The following is a 26,406-nucleotide window of genomic DNA, read 5'->3' on the forward strand; positions in this document are numbered from 1 at the left end:
TATATTTAATGATCTCTTACATTGTTACTAATGTGTAATTCTCCATGAAACCAGTAGTTGTTTACTGGCTAATTCGGTTATTTCCCTAAGGTATAATGGTGTTTACTAAAAATTTTAAAAATATTGGGGCTTTTATAAAGTAATCGGTGAGCAAAACAAAGTAGCTAAGCGCGAAAAATCGCGAACGCTTCATCCATCCATATAAAAATATCGCAAAACATTCACAATTCTGTGTCGAATTAATACCGTATTTTCGAATTACAGTATTTTTACTTTTATTATTTATCATAAAACTATAGATATTTAATAAATATTTTTATTTAGAAAATTGTAGGTAATTAAGGCATATGTGAGAATTTAAGTTCACTGGTAAAATTAAAGAAATATCAATTAATATAACAAGTACATGGCAAGAATCACGCCATCATCATTTCATTTGGTGATCAATTAATATAGCCCAGTAAAGTGTTACACTGACTTAAGAGTTTTGAATTAACCCATAACGAAGATTTTTATGTTATATTTTGACCTACAATACATAGCAATATTCCTAAAAATCATTCGTCTCGCTTGAGTATCAATATTGACATACATATTGTATGTCCATTTTATTAGCTTTGACCAGTCAAAGCAAACGAATAATTAAAATGCACTGGCGGTTAAATATCAGGCGGACGACACAGAGTTTTGTACAGTCGGCTTCTCTATAGCTAAGAATACAATGTACAGTCAGCAAAAAATCCATAATCGACAGAGCACTATTAAATTATTTATTAGCACTAAAGAAGGCATAATTACTAGTTTAAATATTTTAATTTAAAAGGGACTGACTCGGCATGTTTTAGCTTTCTTCGAGTCGATATCGTGACTTTAGCTTACGCTTAAAAGTACGCTCGGCCCATATTATAAATTTTCTGTTGACTGTACCCACTTCTTACAGCGCAAATCGACCATACCTAGATTACTACAGACACGAACATGTCAAGTTGACTGTAAATTGCGACAAGGCTTTCGTGGGCGGGGGCGCTGCTGGTAAAGGAGAACTGTCAATAGTGGAGTTTTTGTATGATGGCAGCGTTAGTTCCTTTCTTCGCCACGTTCATTTTAAACATTTTCGAGCTCCACCTAGGCCCTAGCCCCTAGCGTACAGTATCGAGTACGCCATGTGTCTAATAGTTTTTGAAAGCTGTCATTTTTGCACCTGCCAATTTCTGACCGGATCAAAACCAATCTGAAATCTGCTAAAGGTGTTGATTTCGCCGTACCCATCTAAGTACTGAGACTGTTCGTCCGCTCTACCGCACGCCAGCGGTGCCGAGTCGCGGGTGCGCGGACGGTGGGCGGGGCCGCGCACTACGTCCGCGCTCCAATATCGCCTCCTTCTTGGGTACCACCTCTACGGGCTGGAATTATATTATACGATATGTTATTTATTACATTAAAAAAAGTAAAATACATAGATTAATTATATTAGCATCATGAGTAACCAATTTTGTAACATTTTAAATATTAAATCCTGTTCTTTCCAGGTCTTTTTCAGGAGTTTATTTATTGAACAGCGTCCAGCGTAAGGCAACCAAGCGCTAGCAAATTATTATATTTTAATAATTAGCATAGGTCAAAAATATTGAAATGATAAACTTCTGTTAAAAACCTTACAAACTGACAACAAACATTATTTTCTTATATTCCTAATCACTAACAAACACTGTTATACAAGTTCGCAAAACTAATACCTGCGGCTGCGTTCTCGGTGCGGGCGGCGCGGGGGGCGGGTAGCGGGCGACGGTGGGCGGGAGCGGCGCGGGCCGCAGCGCGAGCACGTTGTCGCAGCGCCGCCGACCCGACGTCGCCTCTAACGCAAGCGTACACATGGGCCGTCGCGCGCCGCTTGCTACAGGCCGCGTGCGGAGGACCTCGGCGCCACTGGCAACGACATTTAAGATATTGTTAACTCGTTGACGACATGCGTCGACGGCATGCGTCGACGACAGTCACTGGTATTTTTTTCATATTTTTTTGATACTAATTATTATTGCCGACGCGTGTGCCGTTCCTCTAAAAGTGCATTTAACTGTGCTCAGGCAGCTCCCAGGTGTCGCTGTCGTCGTTGTACCACGCAGCACAGCAGCGCCGCCTGCAGCGCCTTGTGCTCGCGCCGCTCCTCCATCTCCTCGTTCAAGTTCCAGTTGTTACCTGTGCTCAGGCAGCTCCCAGGTGTCGCTGTCGTCGTTGTACCGCAAGCGGAGCACGGTGGCGCGGCCGGCCTCGGGCACGAAGCCGTCGGCGAGCAGCAGGCGGCGGCGCAGCTCCGCCAGTAGCGCCGCCTGCAGCGCCTCGTGCTCGCGCCGCTCCGCGTCGTGCGCCTCGCGCTGCTCCACCATCTCCTCGCGGAGGCACGCGTACTTCGCCAGGCACTTTTTTAATCTGATTCGAAATTTGAAGTTGTTTAGTTTTTAATAAAACCAGCAAGATTTTTAAAGTCTAGTTCGAAATTTAATTTGTTTACTTTTTATTTTCAGCCAGATTATTGATGCGACCAACTCTCCTTTAATTTTAACGGACTGCCGTGAATGGGCCCCCATTCACGGCAGTCCGCCGACTTATGCAGGATAGTGAATGGTGTCGCAGGCCTCCATGGCGGCCGGCCTGCGACACCATTCACAATCCTGCATAAGCCTGCGGACTGCATGGCGGACTGCAATGCAGGATAGTGAATGGGCCACTTTAGATGGTTAGAATTTTAGTAACGTTTGGTAGACGATAAAAAATGTTGTTATTTGAATTATAAATTGGAATTATAAAATTACAAATTACAATGATTTATATCATTTAATAATACGAGTACTTACCTCTGCGTTTTATGATCAACTTCTTGTTGAAGTGTAGTGAAGGTATTAGTTACTATAGCAGTCGTTTCCTCCTCTAAATCTATCTTCTGTTGCATTTCCACTTCCCTCTTTTTTCTTTCGGCGATTTCGTGATTTCTTTGTTCTAGAATTATTTGGCTTTCGTTGAGGTTATTAATTAGATCTTTGCCTCCGCCTCCTTGAACTAATCTCTCTTCTAGAGCCTTGATCTGAGTCTCGAGTTCCTCTGTTTTAGTTTTCTCTTGTTCTATGGTAGATTCCGCTAGTAAATGTTCATTTTCGATGCTCTCCGTTTCCTCCTCTGTAAAACAAATTGTAAGTAAGAAATGTTGATACGCTAATTACTTTCTACTGGTACGTTAAATAGCGTATGATATATGACACGTTTTAGTTAATGAGGTTTTACTTATTGACAACAAATGAAACATAATACTACGTTTCATAAACATCATGACAAGTCAGCATTTCTTTTACTGGCAACATTAATTTATTGCCTGTGTTTGTTAAAAACAAAGTGTTCCAATTTTTTAAATTTGGAAGTAAGTCATAGACAAACCGTTGGAGGCGGATCGCGGCGCTTTAGCGGGCTTGGGCGTGCGTTTCTTGCGCTCGACCGCCTTGCGTCGCTCGATGAGGGTCCGCAGTCGCTCGATCTCCGCCTGGTATTCCCGAAGTTTCGCATCCTTCGGGTCTTCGTTCCGCACCGGCTTGTTCTTAATTGCTGTAGAAATAAGGCTTAATTTAGTCGAGCCATTCCTTCGTTACCTTTTTTAAAATAAAAATAAAAGGGGTAATATATAAGTTATTAAGTATATTCTATTAAAAAAAATAACTTACCCTTAGCTCGATGGGCGTATCTAAGGGTCGTTATAGTTTCATCGTAGTTGTATGAAGCTGGGCCGATGTTAGCAATCATTATCGTCTTGCTGTTACCACCGAGAGAATCCTGAAGGATCCGCGTAAGCTTTGAATCTCTGTAAAGAAAATATCACGATTTCATTGAGATGAAATCCTGTGTCTTAATTTTTTTACCAATCATTATTTGAATAAAAATGATGTTATTATGATAAAAAGAATAAAAACCAAATACCAAAAAGCGTGCCACAAACTTTGCTTTTGTGTTTTATAAATACTTCTAAAATAATTTCTGTACATATCACAGTAATAAATATATAAATGCATAATAATGATAACTACATACACGAGGACATTATTTGTTTATTTGGTTCTGAACATATTTCTTTTAAACTCACTTAAATAAGTACTACTAAAGCTACTATACACTTAAAGCCAAGATGAAGATAAGACTTTTAAAATATCCATGGTTAACATAATATATTATGATTAATTATTTACATTAAATACTCGCCCATTCCGATAAAAACATTTCTAGTCGTACAGAAGATATAAAGCATTTCAGTGAAATACGGTTTACCTAAATCTAACATTGTGTGATGTTGGGCGTGGCGGTATCTTTTCGATATGTGACGTATTCCGAGTGTTAGTGCCGCTTAACAAAATACATAATACATTAAAAAAAGTCGTAAAAATGTTGCTGTTTCACAGCAATATTTACACTTAAAAGTTTTATAATTCGACATTCGTTGCAATCCTCGCATTCAATCAGTAAGTTGATATTGATATACGATCAACCAGAGACTTGATTCATTGCAATGCCGTTGGCATTGACTTGATTCATTGTAATGTCAAATGTCAATATTAAACTAGAGACTTGATACATTGCAATTCCAACATTCAACTGCAGTGACTTGATTCGTTGCAATGTCAACATTTAACTACAGTGACTTGAATCGTTGCGATTCCAATGTTCAACCAATGACTTGATTTATTGCAATCCAAACATTCAACCAGTGAGTTGATTCATTGCAATTCCAACGTTCAACCAGTGACTTGATTTATTGCAATTCCTTTGTTCAACCAGTGAGTTGATTCGAGATAACTCATTGTAATTATTTAAAATATAACCAGTTAGCAGTGACTGTATTTGTTATATTAACTACTTTTAACTAGGTATAAGTTAAGTTGATTAATTGCAATTCTTATATTCAACCATGAAATTTTAAACTGCTAGAAGTTTCGTTGGCATTTTGATTCGATTCGTTGAAGTGAGTGGCAGTATTATAGCAACATTTAACCCGTAAGCCCCGGCCCCCGTGAGGTTGCAATACGTTTATTTAACCTGTAAGTTTCTCATTACAAAGTAACTCCTACACACAACTATAAATAGTTCCGATTCCAATTTCAACAAGTAAATTTGTTGCAATTCTTTCATTCAAATGTAGAAATTGCAATTATTAATGATTGCAAAATATTATGTTCCCAATTCCCACTGAGAAGCTTATTTTTCTACAAATAGTGAAATAGCAACCTTGCATGCAGAATTAATTTTTATAACCTATCTAGTGTGCTAAAATTTTCGTCATTCTACAACATGCATGATACAATGTACAGAATTTTTATTAACATAATGTAACAGCATTTTGTTCATGTTATCTTTTTGATCTCCATCTACTCATACGAATTTCGCCATTCCATTTTTAGGGTTCCGTAGTCAACAAGGAACCCTTATAGTTTCGGTCTGTCCATCCGTCTGTCCGTTTTCTGTCCACCGTTTTTCTCAGAGACTATAAAGCCTACAAAGCAGTTTGGGGGCGTCTACAAATTACGTGGTGTTTTTTTTTACTTTTTGACCCCCTGGTGAGATTTCGTGAGATTTTATACATCATTTTATACAACCCCCCAAATCTCACGTGAGATTTTTCAAAATGTAGGTTTCTTACGTAAACGTTTAGTTTGAAAGTCAGTAGATTTTCTTTCGAACGAATTTGAAACGAAACCCCCTATATACTAAATTTCATGAAACAAGAATTGCTCGTTTAAATATATAAGATAATTCATAAATCTTTTTTTAAATCTTTTTATTTTACCGATCTCGGCTCTTATAGTAACGCGAAATAGCATTTCGATAGGTGAAATCAGTTTTTACGTGTTCCGCGACCGTACTTACTAGTCATTATACTTAATCGAAAGCAAAACTTCCACCACAGCACAGCTAAGCTGTCGTCGGCAATATCTGCTATTAAGTACTAAGGTTTTAATACCTGTACGGAACATGGGGGCTGTTCTCCGCCAGCGCCGAGATGACGTTGCCCAGAGACGAGAGAGCCTGGTTGATGCGCGACGCTTCCCGCAGCCGGTCCGCCGACGCGCCAGTTTTGCGCTGCCTCTCGCTGCCCGCCAAGTCCACTAGGTTCAGTTTGCCTACTCTGCAAATTAAAAGTTTAGTACATTAGGGATGTAATCTGCTACGTAGGACATACTCAAAGGATGCCTGAAGCCTGAAGGCTGAAATGACAAAAGGACCTTCACGTGGAAAGAAGAGAGCATGGTTATCATGAATGCATGAATATATTATACGGTAGGAATTCTACTTAATATATGCCACCGTCGAATACAAGAAGTCTATTATAATTTTTGTAAGCTAGATTTTAGGTCTAGCTAGACTCTAATAGGTAGAAAAATAATCCCCAACATTATCCCTCACAAAAAGAAGTAAAAAGAAACCTTGAAGTTCAAGGCTTGAACCAGATATTACTAAACAGTTAACGTAACTTGAACTTAGTGGGTTGCTTAACCACTATTTACATAAACATATTGTTACAACGGAAATGAGTATTAGGATCAATATACACAGTCACCGAGGACCCTACAAAGGCCTGTCGGAAACGGGCAATGAGTCTGACAGTCCGAGAGCCCATCCTATACGCAATTGTAGCAAATTGAATATTTAGAGCATAACGCATTACACACGTAGGTACAAGAAATGGTCATCGCGCCTCCAGTACTTGTAGACAAACAGTGAATCACCTAGATTATGAAACTACATAAACATTCTAATCCTAATTAGCGATGTTATCAAAACCAGAATGATGCTATAAGCCTAATTAATAATTATACATCTTATTATAGTAGTATTATTTCATTTAAAAGATCATTATGCTGTTAGGCACTTGAAGCATCACAATCATGTTTTACATCTTGAATCTTACGGTGTATTACGTAAACTGTTATTGTTTTGTAAACGCATTACGCGCTGAAGATTTCTGGACAAACTATTTCTACACAAGAATCGATGTTATGTAGGTTATGAATCGTAAACTTATATTTAGGCTACCATTTTGTACAAAGTGGCTGAAATGGCATTGAAATCTTCATAAAACATTTCTTAAGAGGTTGCCTAATAAAAATTTAATAACAACTATTCAATATTGCATTTCAATTGGTTTTGCTTTTCGGTACCTTGACTCTTCAATATAAAATGTATGTACAATTATTTGCTATCATCTACATATACATCATAAAATCTGTAAGTACATTTATCCCTAGCTATAGCACGCCTACTCTCATAAATTCAATGACTGAATTCGTCATCATGTTTTTACAACAATGATAAGTCGGATATCATCTAGACCTTCGGCTTTATATGGGCTTCATGACCAAGCCAAAGTAAATCTTGAAGCTAACACAAATATTGAGACTCAAGCTCAAATAGACAAATACGTTACAGCAAACACTCGACCGATTGAGGAAATGAAAATCAGCAATGTGTTAATATTCACACTTTTGATATTTACTGACCTTGCATGTCATGGCTCAATAATTGCAAATAAACAGTATGTTATAATAATAATAGTTATAAGTGATTTAGGACAGTTTTCAGATTACTCCTCAAAGAGGAAATACCTCAGGGATTCTACATAACGTTATCCCACCCTAGGCCGAGCCTAGTTTACATTCCTCCCTAAATCTTATTACAATATTACTTAGGACTCTTGATTTTCTAATGATACCTTACCTGACTTGAAAACCTAAGAAATCATCCCATAAAGCACTTAATACGGTGCCCCCATTTCTCAGCATATTTAGGCAGACCGCAGAACTATCAGATGGACTAACATTTACCCCGTTTCTTAAGGGCACAGAATACAGACAGCTATACCGACAATACCACATAAGGAAGTTAGTAAACATTTGATATAATATGTGGGTGAGCCGTGAGTCCCACACTGATAGTAAAGCGTCGAAGTCATTGACGATTGTCCTATGCGTAACGTAGTCCTTGTAGAGGCTCCGGTAGTAATTATAAGTACGGTGTTTGACGCAAAACGCGTAGGAAGTGACAAGTCTTAATAAGTATCTAAGGCTGTAGGTGCTAATACTATGGTATCGCAAAAAACAGCTGGTTCTCAAGCAAGGGCAGGTAGTCGGTAGATTAACGGGACAGGAGAGAACAATATCTTACTACGCCAAGGAACTAGGAGCTTAAGAGGAAGACGATAGAACTTCCAAGTTAAAGAAAAAATATGATTAGGATAGTGGCTTGTTGATGTTGAAGTCATCCAAATAAATCGCAATAATTCTTATTTGGCGTTGGACAAAAAGAAGATACAGATCGCGAACGCAATGTAATGCAATAAGCAATTACAGAAACATCCGAGTTGTTTTTCGTGATTCACGTACAACACTTTCCATTGTTTTTTTTTTATTATTTATCACTGGGCAACGGTGTGAGACGAATAAAATAAAATGTGCCTGCACTTGAAGAGTAAGCCTACTTACGTAACAGCTCTGTTTCGTGCCCAAGAGATCTAAATTATTTCCACTAATTGTACTGACCTATGCGAAAACAGGTTGTTTGTAACAATAACAATACACATTTTTAATTGGATTTACTTGAATTATTACACTTACTTACAAGTTGTAGGGAACTATCGAAGATACCTATGCTTTATCTTAATATCTCTGACACACTAGTTCCTTTAGATTTTCCTTTATACCATTGCCATTCATTTTGTGTTATTCTTAATTAATATATCGCATGTGGTATTTTCTTTATTTGAATTGTGATTTTTCATTGCCACGCATGTAATTACGAGTGACTCATCATTACATTAGAAACTGACGTCTGGCGTAGGTTTTTATATTTGAACTTTTTCTTCGTCTCGTATTATGAATTTCGTGAAGGCTGTACGAGCAACCTTCAGTTCACGCTTGGCTAATCTTCCTGATTACGCCTGAAAAACCAGAACTTTCCATCCCTACCTTCTTGCTCAGTTGAACAATAACAAAAGCATTTAGGTATTGACTGTTCCACATTTATGCGAAATGGTCTTAATAGGTTGCCCCAGTATTGCAAAAGAAGTAACTCTCGACCTTACATAAAAATAATGACCAACGAATGTTACAGACAACATTTAATCCTCAGTTTTATTTTTAAAGTATATTATAAGATTCTTTAGATATCTATCTAATTGCACATCACATGGTTAACCTTAGTCTAGTTATCGATGGGATAATACCTTAAATGTCCTGTAGCCGCGTGAGGAATTGAGGTCAGAGAGCCATAATAAAGCGTACAGCTGGTAATGATTAATGTGAGTCATACAAAACCGCCGAATAGGTGTTACAAAGTCGCATGATCATATAAAATCACAAATAAATTGATTGACTAGTGCTTAATCAATGAAACTTTGATCCCGTAAGATCCCGTGTTAAGTTTCAATTAATAGTCTTTACCATAAGCGTTTAATTTTATTGCTGTTTTATTTAATTTATATGAAGCATTATATAAATGGAAAACTATTAGAAAGTCTTAGGGTACTTAGCCAATATTCTTATGATTACCTTCTATAATTATTTGTTTTTGTCTTAAACTAGGTAATAATGAGTGTGCTAAACACATCTTAATGATGTGGTCCTAATGACCAGCTATTAAGTTTTTTACTCAAATAGGATGTATCGTTTTTTACTATGTACTAGCTGTTTGACCGAGCTTTGCTCGGTATCCGATGAAAATGACATTTTCTAGAAATTATTCCTAGCTAGATCGATTTATCGCTCCCGAAACCCCCTATATACTAAATTTCATGAAGATCGTTGGAGCCGATTCCGAGATATATATACAGGGTGTAACAAAAACAAGTGATAATACTTTACTTTCAGTTTTGTATGGGGAAACTCGTGACGCTCGGGCCCTTGCCCATACAAAAGTGAAAAAATTTTTCTTCTTTCAGCGCTGCTACTTTCACTGTGAACTCTCTATAAGGAACACATACACACCCTAAAAATAAGTATTATCACTTATTTTTGTTACACACTGTATATATATATATATATACAAGAATTGCTCGTTTAAAGATATGATGAGATTAGAAAAAGAGGAACTAATCAATAAATTTTAAATGCTTTCATGACCTTATTCGGTCTTCCTATTAGAAACGTACTTGTTGAATATAAAGGGGCAAAGAAGCATCTCGTCAATGAATACTGTATAGAATATTGCAAAAACAGATTCCAAAACGTTCCTATATTTTAAGTCTGCTTAAAATTTCTTGTTTATTATTCTGGGTAGGTACTGTACCTCACAATTCTTACACAAGAATATATAAATAGTTTTGCACCTCACAAAGTAGAAGTGCATTGATAAAAACACTTTACCTGAAACAGTAATCACTTTGGACGCACGTTACGGTCGCTGGCCGCATTTTGGTCACTACAAAAAATTATAAAAGAACCAATTATAGAACCGATTGAGCAAGTGGACACGTTCTGTAAGAGAGAATCACGATACCAGAATATTGTCTTCGATATGGACTGAGCAGTGCGTCACCACTTAAAAAGATGACTCCACAAGGATGGACTCATTATAGCTGGACGAAAATATTGCAATTTTTCGTCTCTCAATACCACCAGAGATGAGGAAAATGCTCATATAAATGTCCTTATCTGCCTAACGCCTGGGTATTTTCCCATATAGATAGATGGATATATGCCAAAAAATGCCATTACGCCCGGGAATACCCATCTATAAATATCACAATTCCACAGGTTTAGATTTACCAGGTCTTTTTTAAAGACTCAAAGTTTTTATGACAGGATTACCATTATTCAGTTGTTCACCTTTCCGGTGACCTGTTTTTAATTCGATAGAAACAGCAGTCAGCAAATAGATGTTTGTGCCTAGGCATAGTGCTATTATAAAAAGAAACCTTACATGTGCGTGAATTACCTTAGGTACTTCAGTCCTGCGTAAATATTATTATGAATTCTTTATTATTCGTTGCAAATAAATATTTATATTATGCAAGACGCAATATTGTAAGTAAAATGTCGTTCTTGCGTTTACCTGCACCTAGCCTATCTGTTTCATTGTTTTTAGGGTTCTTAAAAATAAGTATTGTTTATTTTTTTTCAACAAAAGAGGTAACAATTTGCAAAATTTGTACCTGATTATTATACGGTTAACCCTGAACATGATTTGATGATATCAGTGTGATGAATTCACTTTTCGAGACGGGCGCGGACTACAATTTAGATCAATAATTACCTCAAAGGTAAAATTTTCACGGCTAGATCAATGATGGACACCAAACGCTTTATAAGCCCCCCACATATTGCTAATTCCTGATGATTTATTGTTGCGTTATTGTTTTTCTTGGCTCCTATTACTTTAGACGGCGTTATTTAAGACTCACCTTATCCTATTGGTAGCTCGGTGGGCTGTCTCCACGGTTACCAGGAACACAGCATGACTTCTGGAGGAATGCTCGTTCATGTCTGTTCTGCCGGAGGCTCTGTTGCGGTTGCCTGCCCGCATAGCTCGAACCATCTCGGCAGCGGATTTACAGACTACAGACGTCATCTCCGGTATATAGAACCCGTTTAATTCCTGAGAAAAAAAGATTTGACTCAATTTGGTGTAAGGACATGTTCGTGGCTACAGATGCATTGGTTTGCCTCTAATCTCTAACAATAGAATCGTCTACCTAAATACTTGAGTGACCGAAAAGATTTCTTAAAATTATTACTAATTAAATTAATATTATTATGTATTATTATTATTCATAGACATAAAAACATTTTTAAATGTCGATTATTTTGATGAAACACTTTTTAATTTGCATTAAAAATGTCAAAGTTACTATACCTATATTTGACCAAAAACATGTTCAGTCTAGGATGTGTAGTAAAAACTTGTTCTAAATAAATTAATGATAATTGAATAAAATGCTGTTCTACCACAAAGGATAATAATATTATTACTAAAATTAAAAAAAACTCAATAGTTAGTGCAACTTGAGTATTGGGTTATTATTAGTTATTACCATTAGCTACCATCAAAAAATAGGACTTGAACATATTCTAGAGGACTTTCAGAGGGGACAAGAGATTCTAGCTTGTACACAAGCGGTAGTAGATAAACAAAGAGATAAAGCCTAGCCTAGACACCAGTCGCCACTCGCCAGGCGCGACACAATGTAGTCGCTACGTCGCGTCGATTGGCGTCTCGGCGCTGTGCACGTTGTTTGCACTGATTCACCTGTTTTTGTAATTAGTACCAACTAGCATTATAATGTTAATGATGCATTATTTATTAATACTGTTCGCAATTAAATACCATAGTATGTAATTTATGTTATAAAATAGTTTTTGCATTAACAGAATATGAGGTGAAACATACGAATGTTTGGCTTAATTAAGTGTAGGCTCTTTGATTATTGTTATTTTCTGTAGACGACTATCAACAATTGCTATGGTTGCTAATCTAGTGTTTACTAATTTTTAGTTGTGTAATTTATTAGATCAAGAATAATATCACTTTTATTATGTTTTTAAAACCACATTATCTGCAATTGTAGCAAATTTTTTTTTTCTGTTGCAAAACTAAGTCTAAGGTCATAATTTTCATTGACCGACAAATTTCAAAACATAATAGTAAAGTCATTAGAAGTACAATAACCATAATAGGTAGTCTGTACTGTACACTACTTTTTCTATTCAGCATTTAGCCGGCCTTGGTAGCATGTGATGGTCTGATTACTCACTACTGCTGACAACACTAAATTGACTTTGAATATATTCTGAATGCTGATTGTCTGTTGAACACCATCAAAATGTATCTTTCATTGATCTTGTGAAAAGGTCATCCATACTAACCACTATGACTCTTACTGAAGATGTCATTTTAATTAATGACTATTAGGCATTGGATACCACACGAGGCTTCAGATGATGTTGTACAGTCATTATTACAATCCATTCATAGTCTTCAATTACACACGATAAAACACAAAACAATTCAGATTATTCAGAACGACCGGACCGCTACGCTCAAGGAACGTCGAACTATCAATAGAAGAGGCTTCCCAGATACTAGCGTAATACATAACGACTAAGTATATCGATTTATCACAGCAGGCTTAGGTAGGCACAGAAGCAAAATAGGCAGTAAAATGAAGTCGTAATATTAATTTTCTTTCAATCTCTGCCAACTTTGACGAAAAAATGTAAGTCTCATTTCGTTCCAAAAATAAGGCAAATATTGGATTGCCAGCAATGTGGGTACATTTGGATGTAGGCCAATGTTAGGTTTTAAATTGACCTTCATATTGAATTCCGTTTTTCAAGGTCTCTCAAATACTACAATTAAAATTCTGAAACTGAAAAAAAAATATTCCGTTAAACAAATCAACACAAGCAAATGCATAAAAAATATTAAGATTAGGAAAATAACATTTTTAACGAACAGGAATTTAGAGAAGAGTATCTAAACTGTACAAGGGACAATGGACGAAGCAGATAAATAATACACAATCCACATAATATTATCATTTGCGTACTAAAAGTAATCGATAAAGATAATTCTGATAAGTGGAATTAATGAAATAAGTATATTTTGTGGCTCAAGGATTCAATCTTAGTTTTTGTTGTAATATTTAAAAAAAAAGAGACTGAAAATCTTCACGGAGAGGATAAGAGCAATAGCCATACTGTAGGGGTCAAAATTTTCACTTAAAAAAAATATTTTTACCTATGAGTTATGACTTAATCTTATATCTTTAAACGAGCAATTCTTGTATATATATAATTGGAATCTCGGAATCGGCTCCAACGATTTTCATGAAATATTTGTATATAGGGGGGATTTCGGGGGCGATAAATCGATCTAGCTAGGAATCATTTTTAGAAAATGTAATTTTATTCGTGTTTTATCGAATACCAAGCAAAGCTCGGTCAAATAGCTAGTATGACTTATGACTAGTTATGAGTTATGACCTTATTTCACTTGCTTCTATCAAATCTGCATTACAAAGCCAATACAATCGATCTTCAGTGACGTCATTACACGTATTGCGTTAACGCCCTATACTAGTTATATTTTATGAATGAACGTAACAATACTCGGATCAATATTCATCAAGGATACCACGCGTCTGGAATAGAGCCAAATTAACTAATAATTGTTGTATGTCACGTCACCGCGACAAAGTTTTAGTTTTGAATGAAGGAAAAGCCAATTACAAACAAACAATGACGGTAGATTAGGCATAATTATAGTGAAGTATGTGTTAAAACTAAATTAATTGCATATTTGAAAACTACAGTTAATTCGAAACTATAGCTGCAGGGTATATTAGTGACATTTGCATTTTTTGCAAACAAAAAACATCTTGTATGAATTTCGAATTGATCATTATTGTAGTTCGAAATCTTCAAAGACTTTCGTCCTACTTTAAATAATACATTTGTGTATATTTGTTATCATTTACTAAAGTCATTGATTTGTTATCAGAACATTACTTATGTGCAGATAATATTATGCACCTATCGTGTACCTATCGTGATAGGTAAGGAAAAAACTCATAATAGTTACGATAAAACAAAACTAAAATAGTATTTTAAATTATATGCTTTAAAGTACATACCTGTCCTCTAATGGTAAGTTTTTTGCAGTCTTTGGAGAGGAGATCCCTTACATCTTCTAAGTACAGCTCCACGTAGGAGCAGGAAACCAGGTGGGTGACGTCCGGCGAGGCGTTGTTCTCTATGTGGGCCCATATGTGGCGGAAGGCACGTGGTATGATTCCCTCGTGCTCATTGGAACCCTCCATAGTGTGGGTTTTGCCTGTGCCGGTTTGCCCGTAGGCAAACACACATCCATTGAACCCGTCCAGGACGGAAGCGACCAGCGGACGGACCTAGAAATAAACAATTGGATAGTTACTCAGGTGCATGATCAAATTCCTTCTCTAGATCTAAATCAAAAGACATCAATATAAAATAGTCTCATACTTTTAGAAGAATATAATGAGTCGATGTTAAAAACAATGATCGATATTTTAATCTAAGTATTTCAGAAAATTTATAAATTATGTAAAGGAAATCCCATAATAGAGTTGAGACTTCTGTTTTACAATTTACATGACTGATGTTTTAACTTTTAATACGATAATCCTAAACCAGGGCAAGGTTTAAACTTTAAACAATAATTTTATGAGCCCGTGTCAGTAAAATTTACTCCTATAAAATATTTAATTGCATTTTGATTATTTTCATAATCAGGTACTTTGTATCGATGCATTGTGGCTTTAAATAATCTTCATAATATAGTTAATTATTATGTTACATATTATGCAATAACTAAACTGTTTCCATTGATACAATTTTAACAGTTTTATTATAAGTATAGATATGCGCGACACACACGACTACTGTAGCTACAAGCTGCAACGTACCTACAAACATAATATTATATTGTAAGTTAAGAATCAAGGCATAAATTAAATCAAGATAAAATCGAGGTTTAATAATAAGATTTATTACTTCTATACTTAATATCTTCTTGAATTTTAAATCCACGTTTATTCAAAATTTAAACGTTTTGGGTTCTTTGAACATCCAATACCGAACAACATGGTCGTTATTTTGCGAGGTCATTGTAATAATTGTATTGTTAATTTTAACGAACTGAACCCAACCACCTGAAAAGGTTACGGCTTCAGAATGTACATAAATATTTCAAGTCCTCATCAACCTGATGACGCAATTGACCTGGATACACTCAGGAGTACTCAGGACTAGGGAGACGCTGGCCTAGTTTATGCACGCAAAAGCATAATAATTTAGCCCCTCAGTATTCATCAGTCCATATCATGTTTATTATCATGGCCCGGGTTTCAAAATGTAGCCACTTACAGTTTCAAGGACCCTATAAAATCATTCCACAAACAGGATTCATGTCGAGTTTCCATTATAATTTACCCCACTTCAGACATGTAATCGAAGAATTACCAGCTCTGTTACAGAAATTCCCAATTGCATTCTTGATACAATAATGAACAGAAGTTTAAATGGTTGTGAACAACGGCTTGATATGATTTGTCGTGAAGGGAAATAGAAATGTGCAAACATCCAGTAGAGTGCAAAGATCCAGTACTCGCTAAATCGGGGAGATGGCACGCGCGGGTGACGTCAACAAAGCTCAGCGTGTGCGCACAACCTTGACTCACTGTCGCGCTAGAACAGTGGAATCACATAAGTACGATTATTATATGTATAATAATTGTTGAAAATAATTGAGGAAACCATCATTATTTATTAATGACTATGATCTTGTAGTCGATATATTATCATGCCTTGACTAAAGTTTTAAAACCACTTCGACAATGAAATTCAGAAAAAGAGCTTAAATCTTTCAAATCTAATATGATGCAAATATAATGGAAATGGAAAATGAAATAACCAGTTGAAAATATCGGTATTCAATCAGTAAAGTGCATGCAAGTTGCATTGTAGGAATGTTGAACCGACTTTTATCGCGTTTGCCATTATATAAACTTCATGGTGCCAACTTTATTACTTAGGAAGTGACCGCGTTCGATACATTGTTAATAAGTTATAACCCAATTGACAACTCTTTCGTTGCGGTCATAGCATTGAACGAACAAAAGGCAATAATATTACATGGAAATATTGTTTTTCTTGGACCGAGCACTGCAAAACATGTCCCAGCGTAAATCATAAACATGAGTCACAAAATACTAATATCTGGAACCTGAACAGATTCATTTATCGTCTAATTTATATTTCTTAGTACTGGATATGTTAGTTCACCCAGCAACTCCAGCGATCAAATCAGCCATGGAATACATTTCAGTCTTATAGTGAACATTACAGCTGTTTTGTTCTTCCTGAATTCATTTTATCAATGTATATTTTATTTTACCATCTGAATCGTCAGCCGTTTATTCACTAGACTATGAAGAGGACCCTAAATCCAAAAGGATTAAAAATCACACTAATCTGTATTAAAAAAGTTTTGTTTCTATTGAAATTCGAATCACAATCTTCAAGTAAATCTCAAAGTTGCAGTTTTTGTTCAGTTGAAAGTTGAAGTAGTTTTTTAAGCTCATTAGATATTTGACTTGGAATAAAACTACAAGATTCTACAATTTCATTGATAAACTTGGAACGTTTTTAATGTTTCGTGACTGCATTATATTGCACGTAATATTATTGACCTACTCGTGAATCGTGTTATTAGTTCGCTTCGTAAATGTTTACGATTCTTACAATAGCATTGTCTTGTAGTAAAACCTCAGTGTGATCTATTGAAAGTAATATCAGTAAAATTCTTTCAGAAACAGGTACGCCACATAATATTTTATCATCTACTGAATTAAAATCGATGTTTTTCACAACATTCACCTCAATAGTGAGTACTTAAAAAAATCAGGTTAAGCTAATATTATCCAGTTTGCTACACGTATCTAGTGACGTGCTTCATAAAAAATTAAGTGGCAAATGTAATCGATTGAATACTTAACCGTCTGACCTTCGTATTACTTCAGTAGTTTAGAATCAATACTCACTTCTAGTTTATTTTTACAAGGCTGAACAGTGTCTAAATATAAGACCTGGGCGTATGAACAATTTACAATTTGTATTGTGTGTATATTGGAAATACCTACCTTTATTATGTCTTTGAAATGAAGTTTACATGGTGATTTTGAATTTTGATTGTGAAAACATAGAACTTGAATGTATCATGCATTAAAGTGTGATGATTGAATTGTGATGATTAATAATATTATAATGAATTTCACAATTTATATCCTCTTTTCTTACCATATTTTAGTTCACATAAACTAATCGTATTTCAGAAGCATTGTCTCTTCCGCGATTATTACATTGCCAAAATATTTTCCTTCCCATATTTCTACCTGTCGCCCACTTGCTGACTCAACAGAGAATTGGATTTGATGCAGATTCAGGAATGACGAAGTGATCCGCGTAGGAAGCCGTTTGCCGATTGATTTAAGGCTAAGCTAAGCAATCGCCAAAAATGCATTTTAATGTGCTCTTCATCTGTTATGTTAAGGTTTAGTCATGGCAAATCTACATAATGTATTAAATAAATTATCACACGTTTTTGTCATTGTAAGAACATAATTTTGTTAGTAGGTGATGAACGTTTTCAATTTAAATAATTTAAAATATTTTTAGTCTTTGCATTTGGCAGTTGAATTATAAACTGTTTCTAGTTTCAGAGAATACTCATACGATTTTCGTCAGTTCTATTTTCGACCTAGCTACTTAGAAATTGATCATTGTTAAATTTAGGACCATTCTGTGTGATATTTTATGCAGATGTAAAAAGTGTACAAATCAAATTTTAAAAGCTGCTACAACTAAGAGGAAGAGAATTATCTAATTTGATGCTCTGAGCCTAGAATCTGTCTGAAAATGTCATGGCCGAAGTGTGAATGATTCGCACATCACCTCAGAATTATTTTTCAGATCTCTTCCTATATTATATTACTAGCTGTTGCCCGCGACTTCGTCCGCGTGGACTTTAGTTTATAGCGCGCGGTGTCAACAAAATTTGTGTCAAATTTAAAAACTTTTTAAAACCCTGGTAAGTGCTTCCGGTGTAGCGCGGCCCTTAATTAATCAAAATACCCAAAAACAGCTACGCAGTGTGCACATAATCCATACTAATATTATAAATGCGAAAGTATCTCTGTCTGTCTGTCTGTCTGTCAGTCTCGCTTTCACGCCAAATTGTTCCGCCTGCGGGACTCGAACCCAGGACCCCCGGGATGAGCGCTGGCCACGCGCAATGCGAATTCATTTTCATCGAAATTTTCATGGAAATAAGATATTTTCCCACATCAAAATGTAGCCTATGTCCTTTCTCAGACTCTAGAATAACTGTATACAAAATTTCATTGCAATCGGTTCAGTAGTTTTGGCGTGAAAGCAAGACAGACAGACAGACAGAGATACTTTCGCATTTATAATATTAGTATGGATAGTATGGATTAGAAATGCAGTAGGAGTTCTACATAAGATAAGATAGATTGATTATTATTATACCAAGTGATAATATTATTAAACATAATATTCTAACGTATTAAAAACTATAAACAAAAACATACTAACTAATAAGTATGATTAGTTCTATCCATACTAATATTATAAATGCGAAAGTATCTCTGTCTGTCTGTCTGTCTGTCTGTCTGTCTTGCTTTCACGCCAAAACTACTGAACCGATTGCAATGAAATTTTGTATACAGTTATTCTAGAGTCTGAGAAAGGACATAGGCTACATTTTGATGTGGGAAAATATCTTATTTCCAAGAAAATATCGATGAAAATGAATTCGCATTGCGCGTGGCCAGCGCTCATCCCGGGGGTCCTGGGTTCGAGTCCCGCAGGCGGAACAAAAAGTTTTCAATGTTCCTGGGTCTTGGATGTGTATTAAAATAAAATTTCAAAAATCTTAAACATATTTTATGTATAATATTATAAAAAATCCAGAAATATATCGATGGAATGAACATTTTAGTTCTAATACGATTCAACAGATGACGTTTTATTTTTTACTTTATTGTAACATAGAACTAATCATACTTATTAGTTAGTATGTTTTTGTTTATAGTTTTTAATACGTTAGAATATTATGTTTAATAATATTATCACTTGGTATAATAATAATCAATCTATCTTATGTAGAACTCCTACTGCATTTCTAATCCATACTATCCATACTAATATTATAAATGCGAAAGTATCTCTGTCTGTCTGTCTGTCTGTCTGTCTGTCTGTCTGTCTTGCTTTCACGCCAAAACTACTGAACCGATTGCAATGAAATTTTGTATACAGTTATTCTAGAGTCTGAGAAAGGACATAGGCTACATTTTGATGTGGGAAAATATCTTATTTCCATGGAAATATCGATGAAAATGAATTCGCATTGCGCGTGGCCAGCGCTCATCCCGGGGGTCCTGGGTTCGAGTCCCGCAGGCGGAACAAAAAGTTTTCAATGTTCCTGGGTCTTGGATGTGTATTAAAATAAAATTTCAAAAATCTTAAACATATTTTATGTATAATATTATAAAAAATCCAGAAATATATCGATGGAATGAACATTTTAGTTCTAATACGATTCAACAGATGGCGTTTTATTTTTTACTTTATTGTAACATAGAACTAATCATACTTATTAGTTAGTATGTTTTTGTTTATAGTTTTTAATACGTTAGAATATTATGTTTAATAATATTATCACTTGGTATAATAATAATCAATCTATCTTATCTTATGTAGAACTCCTACTGCATTTCTAATCCATACTATCCATACTAATATTATAAATGCGAAAGTATCTCTGTCTGTCTGTCTGTCTGTCTGTCTGTCTGTCTTGCTTTCACGCCAAAACTACTGAACCGATTGCAATGAAATTTTGTATACAGTTATTCTAGAGTCTGAGAAAGGACATAGGCTACATTTTGATGTGGGAAAATATCTTATTTCCATGAAAATTTCGATGAAAATGAATTCGCATTGCGCGTGGCCAGCGCTCATCCCGGGGGTCCTGGGTTCGAGTCCCGCAGGCGGAACAATTTGGCGTGAAAGCGAGACTGACTGACAGACAGACAGACAGAGATACTTTCGCATTTATAATATTAGTATGGATTATGTGCACACTGCATAGCTGTTTTTGGGTATTTTGATTAATTAAGGGCCGCGCTACACCGGAAGCACTTACCAGGGTTTTAAAAAGTTTTTAAATTTGACACAAATTTTGTTGACACCGCGCGCTATAAACTAAAGTCCACGCGGACGAAGTCGCGGGCAACAGCTAGTGTTACAATAAAGTAAAAAAATAAAACGCCATCTGTCGAATCGTATTAGAACTAAAATGTTCATTCCATCGATATATTTCTGGATTTTTTATAATATTATACATAAAATATGTTTAAGATTTTTGAAATTTTATTTTAATACACATCCAAGACCCAGGCACATTGAAAACTTTTTGTTCCGCCTGCGGGACTCGAACCCAGGACCCCCGGGATGAGCGCTGGCCACGCGCAATGCGAATTCATTTTCATCGATATTTTCTTGGAAATAAGATATTTTCCCACATCAAAATGTAGCCTATGTCCTTTCTCAGACTCTAGAATAACTGTATACAAAATTTCATTGCAATCGGTTCAGTAGTTTTGGCGTGAAAGCAAGACAGACAGACAGACAGACAGACAGACAGACAGACAGACAGAGATACTTTCGCATTTATAATATTAGTATGGATAGAACTAATCATACTTATTAGTTAGTATGTTTTTGTTTATAGTTTTTAATACGTTAGAATATTATGTTTAATAATATTATCACTTGGTATAATAATAATCAATCTATCTTATCTTATGTAGAACTCCTACTGCATTTCTAATCCATACTATCCATACTAATATTATAAATGCGAAAGTATCTCTGTCTGTCTGTCTGTCTTGCTTTCACGCCAAAACTACTGAACCGATTGCAATGAAATTTTGTATACAGTTATTCTAGAGTCTGAGAAAGGACATAGGCTACATTTTGATGTGGGAAAATATCTTATTTCCATGAAAATTTCGATGAAAATGAATTCGCATTGCGCGTGGCCAGCGCTCATCCCGGGGGTCCTGGGTTCGAGTCCCGCAGGCGGAACAATTTGGCGTGAAAGCGAGACTGACAGACAGACAGACAGACAGAGATACTTTCGCATTTATAATATTAGTATGGATTATGTGCACACTGCATAGCTGTTTTTGGGTATTTTGATTAATTAAGGGCCGCGCTACACCGGAAGCACTTACCAGGGTTTTAAAAAGTTTTTAAATTTGACACAAATTTTGTTGACACCGCGCGCTATAAACTAAAGTCCACGCGGACGAAGTCGCGGGCAACAGCTAGTGTTACAATAAAGTAAAAAAATAAAACGCCATCTGTCGAATCGTATTAGAACTAAAATGTTCATTCCATCGATATATTTCTGGATTTTTTATAATATTATACATAAAATATGTTTAAGATTTTTGAAATTTTATTTTAATACACATCCAAGACCCAGGCACATTGAAAACTTTTTGTTCCGCCTGCGGGACTCGAACCCAGGACCCCCGGGATGAGCGCTGGCCACGCGCAATGCGAATTCATTTTCATCGATATTTTCATGGAAATAAGATATTTTCCCACATCAAAATGTAGCCTATGTCCTTTCTCAGACTCTAGAATAACTGTATACAAAATTTCATTGCAATCGGTTCAGTAGTTTTGGCATGAAAGCAAGACAGACAGACAGACAGCCAGACAGACAGACAGACAGACAGACAGAGATACTTTTGCATTTAAAATATTATATTAGTATGGATAGTATGGATTAGAAATGCAGTAGGAGTTCTACATAAGATAAGATAGATTGATTATTATTATACCAAGTGATAATATTATTAAACATAATATTCTAACGTATTAAAAACTATAAACAAAAACATACTAACTAATAAGTATGATTAGTTCTATGTTACAATAAAGTAAAAAATAAAACGCCATCTGTTGAATCGTATTAGAACTAAAATGTTCATTCCATCGATATATTTCTGGATTTTTTATAATATTATACATAAAATATGTTTAAGATTTTTGAAATTTTATTTTAATACACATCCAAGACCCAGGAACATTGAAAACTTTTTGTTCCGCCTGCGGGACTCGAACCCAGGACCCCGGGATGAGCGCTGGCCACGCGCAATGCGAATTCATTTTCATCGATATTTTCATGGAAATAAGATATTTTCCCACATCAAAATGTAGCCTATGTCCTTTCTCAGACTCTAGAATAACTGTATACAAAATTTCATTGCAATCGGTTCAGTAGTTTTGGCGTGAAAGCAAGACAGACAGACAGACAGACAGACAGAGATACTTTCGCATTTATAATATTAGTATGGATAACAAGTGGGCGTTCGTACATAATCGGTTTATTACATATTGTTATTACTAGAGTAGAACTAGAGCTTCTTTCTACAGTAGATAGATAATATTGAAATATGTTATTGATTGGAATCATTTTAAAAAATATAGTGGCAGCGGTGGACCGCTGCCACTATATTTTTTAAAATTGTATTTTTTTTTAAAGCAGGAGTATAAGACATGTCTTAAGGCTTACCATTTCATCGTAGATAGTCTGTGTGTCAGCTGTGCAGTCGTAGGCGGCATCGTATGTGAACAGCTTGTCCTGGCCCTTGGGATTGTACACCTGGATCGCCCCTCGATCTGGCCAAACTTTCACCACCTATAAAAAACATGTATTAATATTGTTCCAATTAAGAATTAATGATGTGAAGGGACTTTTTAAGAGGATACATCAGGGCCGAGAGAAATTGAAAATAGGTATTTGAAAATGTATTGCTGTCACCAATCACCAATCTCAAGTCTCCCACCGCAGAGCGCGATAGAGACAACACGACAAAAGTTCTAATAAAAGAACAGAAAATCTTCGAATCGTTGTCCGCTGATTCCTTCTCCAAAGCTTAACCGATTTAAGTACTTTTTTCATTAAGAATTAAAGCAAGGCTTGAGCTGTGTTCCTTAGATGTTTTATTTTTTTGTATATATTTTAGACAGTTTTGTTTTCTGGGTGTTTGAACACAGAGAAAAACCTGGCCATTTTTTTGGGTTTTTGGACGTTCTTATCTTTTTTAATACTTAATAAAATTATGAAAAAAAAGAAAACATAGATACATGCTACTAGTGGCCGTAGATATTCAGGAAAAAAATCATAACTCTACCGGCATTATCCAGGGAGGAAACAGGGGACTAGGTTTGTATGGAAAAACGGTGGTGTGGACTCCTCTTAAAGGATAACGGATTTCAAAAAGTGGAACTGCTTAGAAAACAATCTACTCTAAAACTAATGTTAGGACAGCAGGTAGGATTGGTAATAGTCTGCTCCTGTGTGATATATGTCAGTTTTTACATAATATCAATGATACATGATACCAACACCATCCATACTAATATTATAAATGCGAAAGTGTGTCTATCTGCCTGTCTGTTACCTCTTCACGCCCAAACCGCTGAACCAATTTTGATGAAATTTTGTATGGGGATACTTTGAGACCCGAGAAAGGACATAGGATACTTTTTATCCCGAAAAAATGTACGGTTCCTCCGCGATAAACGAATTTTGGCGCAACGGAGTTGCGGGCGTCATCTAGTTACTTATAAAAATATAGTTGTTATTTATTAGTCGTAGTTTGCACTGCCGATAATTCAATGCCACCGAAATCTATGTTATTATCAGCTATCGTTAAGGTTATCTAAACGCGAAAGTGATGCAAAGATATAAAAATACATTACTTACAGTTTACACTATTCATAATTTATCGAATGTTAGATATTCAGTTGATGGCATAAAGACAACTCTACGTTGTTTTTGGTATGATGGTTTCCAAAATACCTATATATTATATTATAACTTATAAGAGTTATAATAAGTAATTATACGAGCTAGCATCTATTATGTCTATCAGAAAAATGTCGTTAGTGAATAAATTGTTAACTGTGATTTTCTGACACTTACGCCTTGATCACATCTATCTAGTAGAGTGGCGAGCCCCTCTCTGGCGAAGCTCTCGGCCGAGCACTCGGTGCTTTCGGCCACCGTCTCGCCACTCTACTAGGTAATCAGGCCTTAAAGTATAATATATACAATTGTACATTGTAGAGCACAATAGATATTTTTTCACCAATTCCCTACGTGACGTGAGAAGCGTTTCATGGTTTTGTGGGCATCATTTCCCCTATGTGAATCATGTAGTTAATCTAGTACAACTACACCACCACCGTAATTACAATAATGGCTCATCAGTGAATAATGAAAACGTCTGAAAGCGATGACTAATCCGATGTAGCGAGACAATGACCTTTCTGAACAATTATCCCACTTATCTTGTGTCACTAAACCGTTCAGGGTGAGATTAGTAATTTGCATACGAAGTATTCATTCATCCAAATAAGGAAATATATCCAGTAACGCTTGGAACCATTTCGATTTTCGATGTAATTAAACATCAAAAATAACACACTGATGATGAAACTACCAGCACCTGTAATTTCAATCACAGAAAATGTTGCATTCAGAAAATTTTCTGCATTATAAGTCGATCTCTCTAACTAGATGCGTTAATACAGCCTGGGCGCGCACTAGCGGCCAGGTCGCGGCGGCCATCGAAAGTATGGTGTGGCGCGCGCACCAGGCCGCAACACGACCAGCGGCCACACACCGCCGAGCGGCCAGTGGCGCGTGGTCTATGGCGGTTTCATACTAAGGTGATTATTTCGATGGCCGTCGCGACCTGGCCGCTGCGGTTTGGCCGCTAGTGCGCGCCAGGGCATGTTTAAATTTTGTATGTGCTTCTAGTTCCAGTCTTCCAAACAACACTGCAGTCTGCATGGCAAAGATAATGGAGCACCCACTTTGCAATGTTGTTACTTGTTGGTCAAGCAGTGGTTACTGGTTACCCTGTAGGCTACAAAGTAACCTCGAACAATTTAGGTCCTCTCAAACGGCAAGTGAAATGGTTTCGTTCAGAAAGGTCAATGTTTACAAGCGTCCCTCGCCCAGTTAGTGCGGCCATGTCACTTCCAGCTTCACACCTGTAAGGGGCCGTTACTCTTACTGTCAGCCGGCGACTTTGAAGACGTGGAGAGCCGCTCGAACCATTTCTGCTCCTTCGCCTTCTTCACCTAAGACACGTCACAACATAAAAAATACATACACAAAAACCCCTAAGTTAGATAAATATCAATTTTTGTACGAACAATCACAAAAATAAATCACACACCAAAGCTTTAATTTCCAAAGTTACCTAAATATCAGGACTTATTTATTTTTATTACTTAGGCCAGGGCTTCCCAAACTGTGCGTCGCGACGCCCCGGGGCGTCGAAACATTGTCCCAGGGGCGTCGCATGTCAACACAACCAAATCGAGTAAACGCCTCGCCCAATTATGTCTTTCATACATCCCGCGCAGTCTATCCCCGGTTTCAGAAGCTATACTCAGAAAAGCAAGCGCCTCCTTCACATTAGCCAGCCTTGCTGGCTTTAATATCTTTGTGTTTTAACTTTTATGATAATTAATTTCTAAAATTAGAAAGTATTTTTGAGGTCGGGTTGAGGGGCATCGTAAAGAAATGGCAAAGTCCCAAGGGCGTCAAAAAGTACAAATAAGTTTGGGAAGCCCTGACTTAGGCCCTCAAGGAGTGAGCACACTGAGACAGGCCGTGCCGGGGCTCAGCGTGCCGGGGCTCCGCCTCCATACAATTTGTATATTATACAAT

The 26,406-nt window shown here is 36.3% G+C and overlaps 1 protein-coding gene across 3 annotated transcripts in view; it reads right to left on the reverse strand.

Annotated features, from left to right (window-relative positions):
* Nucleotides 1-1,055: 1,055 nt before the first annotated feature.
* LOC121725823 (kinesin-like protein Klp68D) overlaps nucleotides 1,056-26,406 on the reverse strand; it is a 30,263-nt gene continuing 4,912 nt past the window's right edge. Inside the window, exons 2-12 of one of the 3 annotated variants that reach the window (XM_042112931.1) lie at nucleotides 25,722-25,811; nucleotides 23,230-23,355; nucleotides 14,657-14,929; nucleotides 11,426-11,619; nucleotides 5,993-6,157; nucleotides 3,708-3,844; nucleotides 3,427-3,591; nucleotides 2,853-3,171; nucleotides 2,197-2,427; nucleotides 1,737-1,926; nucleotides 1,056-1,403 (exon numbers count right to left, since the gene is read on the reverse strand). In XM_042112931.1, coding sequence (XP_041968865.1) covers nucleotides 1,296-1,403; nucleotides 1,737-1,926; nucleotides 2,197-2,427; nucleotides 2,853-3,171; nucleotides 3,427-3,591; nucleotides 3,708-3,844; nucleotides 5,993-6,157; nucleotides 11,426-11,619; nucleotides 14,657-14,929; nucleotides 23,230-23,355; nucleotides 25,722-25,811 — 1,998 coding nt within the window. In that variant the 3' untranslated portion in view covers nucleotides 1,056-1,295. Of the gene's footprint in view, nucleotides 1,404-1,736; nucleotides 1,927-2,196; nucleotides 2,428-2,852; nucleotides 3,172-3,426; nucleotides 3,592-3,707; nucleotides 3,845-5,992; nucleotides 6,158-11,425; nucleotides 11,620-14,656; nucleotides 14,930-23,229; nucleotides 23,356-25,721; nucleotides 25,812-26,406 lie in introns of those variants that run through there. The other 2 variants (XM_042112933.1, XM_042112932.1) reach the window with 2 other exon arrangements.

Source organism: Aricia agestis, chromosome 4, assembly GCF_905147365.1.
Source record: "Aricia agestis chromosome 4, ilAriAges1.1, whole genome shotgun sequence".
In the NCBI taxonomy this organism is placed as follows: Eukaryota; Metazoa; Arthropoda; class Insecta; order Lepidoptera; family Lycaenidae; genus Aricia; species Aricia agestis.